We start from the raw sequence: 12,401 nt of genomic DNA on the forward strand, positions 1-12,401 counted from the left end.
ATTCCATATATAAATAGAAAACCTTTGAATGGATATTTTTATTGTTACTTTGTTGTAATCTCTGGTTAAACTATAGTAGAAGAAAATAATATGTTAGTTGAAATTGTATCCATATTGTATAGAAGAAAAGCATACCAATTTTATATACATTTTGCCAATCTATGATGAGCTTTGATTAAGATATGATAGTGTATTTTTTTATTTAAAGATTTTACTAGTTCTATGGGATCCAAGTTTAGTTTAGAGGTAAGTGTACCCCTAATTTATTCATGATTCTGCATTTTGTCTTACTTACTTACTGCATTTAAGGCCTTCAACTTGGGGAAAGTGTCCATTATAAGGCATGCTAAGGCTTTTCATGACAGGCTGAACTTGGACAGCAGAGTCACACAGTACCCAAGAATAAGTTGTTAAGGGGACTAGAGAGTATCTATGTCAAGTTAAATGAAACCATTTATTACATGCTCTTAAAATAGGTATTTGTGATAAAGAAAATAAAAGCAAAGCACCAAGGAATACATTAAATGTTAAAATTTTATAATTTTATGTCTGAAATAGCTATATGCAATTCCTGAATAAGACTTTCTCCTGCTTGTACTTAACGGCAACTAGAAATTTGCTCACATAAAAGGAGGAACCAAAGACGAAAGAGTGTGTACTAGCTTTTCTCCAACCAGTGAAACTATTTTCCTTCTGTTAACCAGAATTGGACAATTCTTTAAATTGTAATGAAGATTTAGAATATCTTAAAATGCTTATCAAAAGAATTTTTAACCTTACATTTGTAAATAGAGAAAAATTTTTAAGTCCATCACACACTTTCATGTAAAGTATTTTGAAAAGATACCTACATGCCACTAGTTTTAAGTATTCTACTTTAGTGTTCAGATTGTGACCTTGCCAGACATCACCAATGAACTGCTTTTAACTATAATTTTATAAAGTTGCACTTCTGCTTTGACTCTTTAAACCTTTTTTCTGACACATTATTTTACTTTTAACATGAATGATGTGTTCTAATAGCATTTCTTCCCCTAAAACTGAAACCAGGCAGTACTCTAATAGCTTTGAGTTTATTAGATTAAACATTTTGATAGCATCATTTAATATGTAATATAGATCTGTGAATGGAATAGAGTGACATTACTGAAGGGTTTTAGAATGAACTCAGTGTAAAGCTTTATACTTATCTGTTGGTGCAGCTATATCATCAGTGAAGACTCATGCAGTGCCTTCTATAGTATCATTTTTTTCTTTTCAACTACAGATACACCAAGTTGAATATTTTATTACCAGTAGTTTGTTTTACTGTCTTTGTAAAGCAAATAACATTCTGCTAACATTGCTCTTCCGAGATTCTGTCTAGAACCGTTTTAGCTAAGTGCAGTTACTAATGTCTGTATAATCACCACTCCATAGTTTAAATGTTTTTGATTTAAACTTTTGATTTAATCTTTTGGATTTTTTCTTTTTTTTTTTTCTTGTGCTGTGTCACTTTACCTGTTAGTGCATGCAGTAGAAGACTTAATATATTACTTTAAAAGTGGCCCTTTTCTATTATATTTGTTCCATTGGTTCTAAACATTACACTGACACTTTCTGTGCAGGTTGACAAAATAAGCAAATCTGCATTTGCAAAAAGACATGTTAAATACACTTTAGCTTTAGCCATTAATAGCACAGACTCTTCCACCATCTTGAGCACAATACCATGTTAATGTAACTATCCTCAAAAAAGCTTCAGCCTGTTTGCCCTGAACCCCATTCCCTTGTTCAATTTTTTTTTCCTTTTGTTCCATGGCCTATATCGATTCTAAATATGCTCCTTAATTTATGTATTCATTTATTACTTACACGCTTAAATGTAATCTCTCTGGGGCAAGGTTTTGTCCACTGACATGTCCCACCATAATTATTTAGTTAATATGCTGAATGTATGAATTAATATTTAGATAGAAATAAGTAAAATTCATACTTTAATTGAAGAAAGTAGAGAAAACTACTAGGTCATTCAAGTCCCTTATGATTATACAGTTGAAGTGACAAATAGATTCAAGGGATTAGATCTGATAGAGCGCCTGAAGAACTATGGATGGAGGTTCATAATGTTGTACAGGAAATGGTGACCAAACCTTCCCCAAGAAAAAGAAATACAATAAGGCAAAATGGTTCTGTGAGGAGGCCTTACAAATCATGAAGAAAAGAAGTGAAAGGCAAAGGAGGAAAGGAAAGATATGCCCATCTGAATGCAGAGTTCCAAAGAACAGCAAGGAGAGATAAGCAGGCCTTCATAAGTGAACAATGCAAAGAAATAGAAGAAAACAATAAAATGAGAAAAGACTAGAGATCTCATTAAGAAAATGAGAGATGCCAAGGGAACATTTCCTGCCAAGATGAGCCCAGTAAATTTCAGGAATGGTATGGACCTAACAGAAGCAGAAGATATTAAGAACAGGTGGCAAGAATACACAGAACTGTACAAAAAAGATCTTATTAACATGGATAAACACGATGGTGTGATCACTCGCCTAGAGCCAGACATTTGGAGTGTGAAGTCAAGTGAGCCTTCAGAAGCATTACTACATACAAAGCTAGTGGAGGTGATGGAATTCCATCTGAGCTATTTTAAAGCCTAAAAGATGATGCTGTTAAAGTGCTGCATTCAGTACGCCAGCAAATTTAAAAAATTCAGCAATGGGCACAGGACTGAAAAAGGTCAGTTTTCATTCCAATCCCAAAGGAGGGCAATGCCAAAGAATGTTCAAACTGCCATACAGTTGTGTTCATTTCATATGCTAGCAGGGTAATGCTCAAAATCCTTCAAGCTAGGCTTCATCAATATGTGAACTGATAAATTCCAGATGTACAAGCTGAATTTAGAAAAGGCAGAGGAACCAGACATCAAATTGCCAACATCCATTGGATTATAGAAATAGTAAGGGAATTCCAGAAAACCATCTCCTTCTGCTTCATTGATGACACTAAAGCCTTTGACTTTGTGAATCACAACAAACTGTGGAAAATTCTTAAAGAGATGGGAATACCAGACCACTTTACCTGTCTCGAGAAACCTGTATGCAAGTCAAGAAGCAACAGTTAGAACTGAACACAGAATAATGAACTGGTTCAAAATTGGAAAAGGGGTATGTCAAGGCTGTATATTGTCACCCTGCTTATTTAACTTATATGCAGAGTACATCATGAGAAATTCTGGGCTGAATGAAGCACAAGCTGGAATCAAGATTGCCGGGAGAAATATCAATAACCTCAGGTATACCACCCTAATTGCAGAAAGCGAAGAGGAACTAAAGAGCCTCTTGATGAAAGTGAAAGAGGAGAGCGAAAAAGCTGGCTTAAAACTCAACATTCAAAAAACTAAGATCATGGCATCCAGTCCCATCACTTCATAGCATATAGATGGGGAAAATGTGGAATTAGTGACTGACTTTATTTCCTCGTGCTCCAAAATCACTGTAGATGGTGACTGCAGCCATGAAATTAAAAGACGCTCCTTGGGAAAAAAAAGCTATAATCAACCTAGACAGCATATTAAAGAGCAGAGACATCATTTTGCCAACAAAGGTCTGCCTAGTCGAAACTGGTTTTTCCAGTAGTCATGTACATATGTGAGGGTTGTACCATAAAGAAGGCTAGCGCTGAAGAATTGATGTTTCTGAACTGTGGTGCTGGAGGACTTTTGAGAGTCCGTTGGACTGCAAGAAGATCAAATCAATTCTGAGAGAAATCAACCCTGAATATTCATTGGAAGGACTGATGCTGAAACTCCAGTACTTTGGCCACTTGATGAGCTGACTGATTGGAAAAGACCCTCATACTTGGAAAGATTGAGGGCAAGAGGAGAAGGGGACAGCAGAGGATGAGATGATTGGATGGCATCACTGACTCAATAGACATGAACTTAAGCAAGCTCCAGGAGTTGGTTATGGACAGGAAAGCCTGGTGTGCTGCAGTCCATATGTGTGCGTGTGCAGTAAGTCACTTCAGTTGTGTCCAACTCTATGCAGTCCATGGGGTTGCAAAGAGTAAGGTAGGACTGAGTGACTGAACAATATCAACAAATGTAAAAGACAGTAAGCTTTTATTACTTTGGAAAACGTATTTAAGAGAGCTCCCCTACATTCTTAAAAGTGTTATAAACAAATTGCATCAAAAAGATTTTAAAATTTGGCTTAGGAGAAACAATATAGGAAATAATGAAATATTAAAGTTTTCAAAAATTTATAAACTCTATTCAGTTCAGTTCAGTCTCAGTTGTGTCCAACTCTTTGCGACCCCATGAATCGCAGCACGCCAGGCCTCCCTGTCCATCACCAACTCCCAGAATTTACCCAAACCCATGTCCATCGAGTCGGTGATGCCATCCAACCATCTCATCCTCTGTCGTCCCCTTCTCCTCCTGCCCCCAATCCTTCCCAGAATTAGGGTCTTTTCCAATGAGTCAATTCTTCGCATGAGGTGGCCAAAGTATCGGAGTTTCAGCTTCAACATCAGTCCTTCCAGTGAACACCCAGGACTGATCTCCTTTAGGATGGACTGGTTGGATCTCCTTGCAGTCCAAGGGACTCTCAAGAGTCTTCTCCAACACCACAGTTCAAAAGCATCAATTCTTCTGCGCTCAGCTTTCTTCACTGTCCAACTCTCACATCCATACATGACCACTAGAAAAACCATAGCCTTGACTAGACGGACCTTTGTTGGCAAAGTAATGTCTCTGCTTTTAAATATGCTATCTAGATTGGTCATAACCTTCCGTGAGATAAAAGTAAGTTGAAAAAATGTGTCCTTAAGCCATTTAGACAAGAACCCTTTAATGTACTTATTTAGTTAAATTATCTTCTAATTTTGTCTTTAAGAAAATTCTCCCTGAATGATACAATAATAATTCTTTATGGAATTTCATTAAGAATCAGTTTGACTAATTGTTAACATCAAAGCTGTTAATAAATATAGATTAAGAAAGATCAAGAAATCAGTTATATCCATGGAGGAATACCTAATCTCAAATAATGATTGTAATAAAAATAACAATCATGTATGCCTTCTGTATTAGTTGAAAGATGAGAAAGTATAACAAATTAAATTGAAATAAAAACTGAAGTATTTTAATTCACTTAGAAACAAAACTTCCTTGATGATAAATCAGGCTAAAGTTGCATTCTAATTAACTAGTGTAGTTCTGCAAGAAATTATCATGAAATAGGATAGTCACTTTATATTCATTTTATTATTTTATATAGATAAGTGTGTGAATATCTGTATCTTCCTTTTCATAAAATAAATTAATAATAATCCAACACAGGAGGTTTAAAGTTAAAAATTCTAATAGCACTGAAATGTTCATTTAGATTTAAATGTTATAGTCATCAGCATGTCATGGCACACTTGTAACCTATTTGCAAGGTATTAACAGTAGTAAGTCATATAACCTATCACTTACTGGGAAGAGGATAAGCGTTAAAGTCCTTTCCCCTTCATATATATGACTTTGAATCTTAGAAGATTCCTTTTTCCTATGCACGGTTCTTTTTTTTCTGAGAGGAGAGATATTGTTTTTTAGAATTAATTGAATCAAAAAGGTATCTCAGAGTTTTCTATTCTGTCCTCAGCATGGTGTGCATGATGCACATGCTTCACAGAGTGACTGCAGCAATGCCAATAAATATGGCCTGTTCTTTGCCTACAGATCCCTAGAGTGAAGGACAGGATTGGATTGGATTGGATCAGTTTGGATGGGCTTGGAAAGTTTGTCTTTCTACTAGCGTCTTTCTATTTAATATCCATAAGTTTTCCTTAGTGTTAGGAATAAAATGACTCATCAAAACCGTCTGTGGTGAAAGAAGAAAAACTAAGACTGCATACTGTGTTTTTCTTTAATCACATATCTTTCATTTTTAATCATTAAAGCCAAATACTCTAAGAAACGGCATAACATGAACATATGGGTTCGTATCACGCCAGTTTTAGTATATCCCAAACCAAAAGTTTTACTGATAACTTTTTCCATGATATGAGGCTAGTTTATATGTTACTTAGGTGATCTGTTAAATGATGTGATCCTGTATGTGTTCTGCTTAATTCTATGTTCTGAATTTTCTTAAGAGTTACCTTTTATTAAGTCACCATCCTTTCTAAGAGTTGTGACTAACCAAAATATATCAGAACACTAGAAGTATAACAAATATAATTTTTAATTTGATGATTCAGAAGATTCTTTGTTATATTCATGTGGCTCAGAGTGGTCATTGGTCTGGTTTATGAATATCATTAACTGTAAATTAGAGTTATGAAATGATAATAGCCCAGTTAACAAAGCTTCTGTTATTATATGAGAGTTTACTGTAATTACAGGGTGTAATCATTAGTATCTTATTGTCATTCAGTAAGTTTGTTGAGTAGCTCTTCTGAGTAGGTCTTGGTGCTAGGAGTCTTGTTGCTAGGAGTCTTGTTGGTTACCAAAATTTATGGCATAATTTCTTCCAACAGAGTATAATTCATAAGAGTAGAAGAAATCTTGCCTTATCTTTGGGAATCCATTACATAATGTTTTTTTCCCCTTTGAGATAATTAATTAATCTATTGTCCCCATGTCTATACAAACCTAAATATATTGTATTAAGCAACTTAGAGAACACTGTGTAAGAATATTTCTAAAATATATTATTTTTACACTCTTATTATGTATATATTCAGAAAATTGTTATCTAATTTGCATTGAAAATTAAAGTATTGTATATGTATGAGTTGATTTTTTTGCTCTTACATATATTTATTAGACTCATTAATTCTACTCTGCAACTAGTAATCAGTGCAAACACATTGTGTACTCAACAAAAGAAGATAAATCAAAGGATGCTAATTCTCATTCAGTTCTTATTTTTATTCTTAGCTATTTAATAAAAAAGTAATTTTCTTTGTCTGAACATCCATCTGAAGTTGACTACAAGATGTTCATTTAATATGATGCGTATGTCTTCAGTCATCAGTATGTAATATTAACTTTTGTGTGTGCTGTGAGATAAATCCCTAAGAACCTATCATAAAATATATATTTATACCTATATGTTTCCACAAATACATATTTCTCCAGTATGAAATGGTAAATCATTATTTATCATAATGAATGACAAAACATGAAAACTACTGGTAAATCACTGATTTTCTTATATAACTCAAACATAAATTCTTAAAACAACAGTTTAGCAATGAAATTTGAAAAAATTCTCATTTTGACTCATGTAATTGTTACATGTGAGTTCGATTTGTTTTGATTTTAAAGTATTAATTTTCATTTATTAAAAAAAGTTTGAGCTGCCCAATAAAGATAAAAAGGTAAATTTAAATTTGAGTTATATATGAAAATTTCTGAAATCAGTGATTTTTTTTTAATTTTTTTTTTGAAATCAGTGATCTATTAGTAGTTTTCATGTTTTATTATTCATTATGATAGCAGATCCAATTTGAGTATCAAATTTTTTATCAGTCTATAGGATATAATTGCTAGTCTAATAATTTTTCTTAACTCAAAATTACATCTTCAAGTTTGTTTTTGTTTAAAAAATGTATTGTGGTTAGATGTTGAGTTTACAGTAACATTAAAACATACAGCATTCATGATGATAAATTGTACCAAAGAACTAAATTGAAATAACCTACTTTATGAAGAAATTGCTGAAAAATGCATTTGTGAATATATGTGTATCTGTATCTATACATATATGATATTTCTACATATAAATATAAATAAATATAAAATATATGAAATAAATTATATATATATATATGTAGATAGATAGATAGCCTGAGTTCATTGATGAGGATTCGCCACAATTTTAGAGATGAATTTTTTTATGGATTTCTCAGTTTCAATTATTAGTAACTCAGGTTTAGATTTGGGTTATTTAACATTAGCTTAGAAAAAGCCAATTAGGCAAATATCTTAAGAGCTGACAAACTAAATAAACTTTTTTGATATTTTAGAGTCACTGACTAAAGCCAAAGATAATATAAATATATTGAAATATGCTTAGAATTAAAATGTAAAGCATTTATTACTCATGTATTTATTTATATATTTATTCTTTCATGTAATACTCATCTCCATTATTCCATAGAGATTGAATTTGTCAAAATTACAAAGTGGTAATTGTATTCATTATCTCAGAAGGAAAGTATATCGTAATGCCTTTATTGAGATTTAATCTTTCTGTGGTGTTTAACGTTCTAACTTTTTAGTTTACATAAAATTTGCAGGAGGTTGTTAAGCCACCATGTTAACTTTGAAGTAGTAATTTAAAGAATAAGATTTAGATGAGTTTGTTTTTAAATTGGCTGCATATTCATTAATTCTCGATTTTTCTCTTTCATGCAGAGATACCTACCTATTGACACTATAGAATCTGGCATTCATCCAGTGTATTTTTGCAGCACTCACTATATTGATATGCTACTGAAAGCGGAGGTGCCACTTGTATTTTCAGCTTTTCACATGTCGGGTTTTGCACCATCACAGGTAATTCATGGAAAATAGTATTTCTTCAACTCCCAGATCTCAATGTCTTTGCAAAGAAAATTATATTCTCATCAAATACAGGAAATACATTAAAATTAATCTCATGATTTTGTAAATAGTTATATGTCTATATGTGTTTAAATCTTTAAGCTGGCTTTTTCCCCCTAGGTCTTGCATAATACACATTTCTGTTATAGTAGATCTCTGGCATTCACAGATTTTGAGTTCTGTTTCAGCTATTCAATCTGATCACATGGACCACAGCCTTGTCTAACTCAATGAAACTAAGCCATGCCGTGTGGGGCCACCTGGGTGGACAGGGCAGAGTGGAGAGGTTTGACAGAATGTGGTCCACTGGAGAAGGGAATGGCAAACCACTTCAGTATTCTTGCCTTGAGAACCCCATGAACAGGATGAAAAGGCAAAAAGATAGGACACTGAAAGATGAACTCCCCAGGTCAGTAGGTGCCCAATATGCTACTGGAGATCAGTGGAGAAATAACTCCAGAAAGAATGAAGGGATTGAGCCAAGGCAAAAACAACACCCAGTTGTGAATGGGACTGGTGATAGAAGCAAGATTCGATGCTGTAAAGAGCAATATTGCATAGGAACCTGGAATGTTAGGTCCATGAATCGGGGCAAACTGGAAGTGATCAAACAGGAGATGACAACAGTGAACATCGACAGTAGAGGAATCAGTGAACTAAGATGGACTGGAATGGGTGAATTTAACTCAGATGACCATTATATCTACTACTGTGGGCAGGAATCCCTTAGAGGAAATGGAGTAGCCATCATGGTCAACAAAAGAGTCCAAAATGCAGTACTTGGATGCAATCTCAAAAACGACAGAATGATCTCTGTTTGTTTCCGAGGCAAACCATTCAATATCATGGTAATTCAAGTCTATGCCCTGACCAGTAATGCCAAAGAAGCTGAAGTTGAACAGTTCTATGAAGACCTACAAGACCTTCTAGAACTAACACCCAAAAAAAGATGTCCTTTTCATTATAGGGGACTGGAATGCAAAAGTAGGAAGTCAAGAAACACCTGGAGAAACAGGCAAATTTGGCCTTGGAGTACAGAATGAAGCAGGGCAAAGGCTAATAGAGTTCTGCCAAGAGAATGCACTTGTGATAGCAAACACCCTCTTCCAACAACACAAGAGAAGACTCTACACATGGACATCACCAGATGGTCAACACCAAAATCAGATTGATTATATTCTTTGCAGCCAAAGATGGAGAAGCTCTATACAGTCAGCAAAAACAAGACCAGGAGCTGACTGTGGATCAAATCATGAACTACTTATTGCCAAATTCAGACTGACATTGAAGAAGGTGGAGAAAACCACTAGACCATTCAGGTATGACCTAAATCAAATCCCTTGTGACTATACAGCAAAAGTGAGAAATAGATGTAAAGAACTAGATCTGATAGACAGAATGCCTGATGAACTATGGATGGAGGTTCATGACATTGTACAGGAGACAGGAATCAAGACCATCACCAAGAAAAAGAAATGCAAAAAAGCAAAATGGCTGTGTGAGGAGGGCTTACAAATAGCTGTGAAAAGACAGGAAGAGAAAAGCAAAGGAGAAAGAAAAAATATACCCATTTGAATGCAGAGTTCCAAAGAATAGCAAGGAGAGATAAGAAAGGCTTCCTCAGCGATCAATGCAAAGAAATAGAGAAAACAATAGAATGGGAAAGACTAGATATCTTTTCAAGAAAATTAGAGATACCAAGGAAAGATTGCATGCAAAGATGGGCTCAATAAAGGACAGAAATGGTAGAGACCTAATAGAAGTAGAAGATATTAAGAAGAGATGGCAAGAATACACAGAAGAATTGTACAGAAAAGTTCTTCACGACCCAGACAATCACGATGGTGTGATCACTCACCTAGAGCCAGACATCCTGGAAGGTGAAGTCAAAAGGGCCTTAGGAAGCATCACTCCAAACAAAGCTAGTGGAGGTGATGGAATTCCAGTTGAGCTATTTCAAATCCTGAAAGATGACGCTGTGAAAGTGCTGCACTCAATATGCCAGCAAATATGGAAAACTGAGCAGTGGCCACAGGACTGGAAAAGGTCAGCTTTCATTCCAATCCCAAAGAAAGGCAATGCCAAAGAATGCTCAAACTATTGCACAATTGCACTCATCTCACATGTAGTAAAGTAATGCTCAAAATTCTCCAAGCCAGGCTTCAGCAATACGTGAACCGTGAACTTCCAGATGTTCAAGCTGGTTTTAGAAAAGGCAGAGGAACCAGAGATCAAATTGCCAACATCCGTTGGATTATCAAAAAAGCAAGAGAGTTCCAGAAAAACATCTATTTCTGCTTTATTGACTATGCCAAAGCCTTTGACTGTGTGGATAACAATAAACTGGAATTTCTGAAAGAGATGGGAATACCAGCAACAGTTAGAACCGGACATGGAACAACAGACTGCTTCTAAATAGCAAAAGGAGTATGTCAAGGTGTATATTGTCACCCTGCTTATTTAACTTATATGCAGAGTACATCATGAGAAACACTGAGCTGGATGAAGCACAAGCTGGAATCAAGATTGCCGGGAGTAATATCAATAACCTCAGATATGCAGATGACACCACTCTTATGGCAGAAACTGAAGAAGAACTAAAGAGCCTCTTGATGAAAATGAAAGTGGAGAGTGAAAATGTTGGCTTAAAGCTCAACATTCAGTAAAGTAAGACCGTGGCATCCGGTCGCATCACTTCATGGCAGATAGATGGGGAAATAGTGGAAACAGTGGCTGACTTTATTTTTCTGGGCTCCAAAATCACTGCAGATGGTGACTGCAGCCATGAAATTAAAAGACACTTACTCCTTGGAAGAAAAATTATGACCAACCTAGACAGCATATTAAAAGGCAGAGACATTACTTTGCCAACAAAGGTCCGTCTAGTCAAGGCTATGGTTTTTCCAGTAGTCATGTATGGATGTGAGATTTGGACTATAAAGAAAGCTGAGCGCTGAAGAATTGATGCTTTTGAACTGTGGTGTTGGAGAAGACTCTTGAGAGTCCCTTGGACTGCAAGGAGATCCAACCAGTCCATCCTAAAGGAGATCAGTCCTGGGTGTTCATTGGAAGGACTGATGTTGAAGCTGAAACACCAATATTTTGGCCACCTGATGTGAAGAGCTGACTCATTGGAAAAGACCCTGATGCTGGAAAAGATTGAGGGCAGGAGGAGAAGGGGACGATAGAGGATGAGGTGGCTGGATGGCATCGCTGACTCGATGGACATGGGTTTGGGTGGACTCAGGGTGTTGTTGATGGACAGGGAAGCCTGGCGTGTTGCGGTTCATGGGGTCGCAAAGAGTCATTCATGACTGAGGGACTGAACTGAACTGACTCAGCTATTCAAGATATAAACATTCTGGAAATCTATGACATGTAGACTTTTTAATGGAGATGATAGTATCTCCTTCATAAGGCTTCTGCAAAGATTAAGTAGACTAACTGAGGGCAAGAATACTTATCACCACTGAGAATCTGATTTGTGAGATATTGTATCTTATCTAACAGTAAGCTCTCTAGTTCTGCTTTTGGAGTCTGGGAAGGTTTAAGGATGTCTTGAGGGCCTGGAATTGGGCATGTGGTCGTTTGCAGTAGCCAAAGATGTCTCCCTCCTGGGCTCAGTCAGTCTTTCAGTGGTAGAGTGTGGATTGCTTCTTTACTGTTTTATCAGGCTGAAATTTAATATTTTAAAACTTAAATCTTTCTTCTGTTTTTTGAATAAATCTCTAGGTCAGAGTCCCAGAAGGTAGATACTTAATCAAATGATATGAACATTTTTAAGGCTCTTGATACATACCAAGTTGCTTTGATTTTGTATTCT

The 12,401-nt window shown here is 35.5% G+C and overlaps 1 protein-coding gene across 1 annotated transcript in view; it reads left to right on the plus strand.

The window, feature by feature from the left end:
- TBC1D32 (TBC1 domain family member 32) overlaps positions 1 to 12,401 on the plus strand; it is a 201,950-nt gene that overhangs the window by 164,989 nt on the left and 24,560 nt on the right. The window contains exon 32 of the mRNA XM_081530498.1: positions 8,390 to 8,530. Within this exon, the coding sequence (XP_081386624.1) occupies positions 8,390 to 8,530 (141 nt within the window). The remainder of the gene's footprint in view (positions 1 to 8,389; positions 8,531 to 12,401) is intronic.

The sequence above is a fragment of the Giraffa tippelskirchi genome, chromosome 9 (genome assembly GCF_054371585.1).
Source record: "Giraffa tippelskirchi isolate mGirTip1 chromosome 9, T2T-mGirTip1v1.2.pri, whole genome shotgun sequence".
Taxonomy (NCBI): Eukaryota; Metazoa; Chordata; class Mammalia; order Artiodactyla; family Giraffidae; genus Giraffa; species Giraffa tippelskirchi.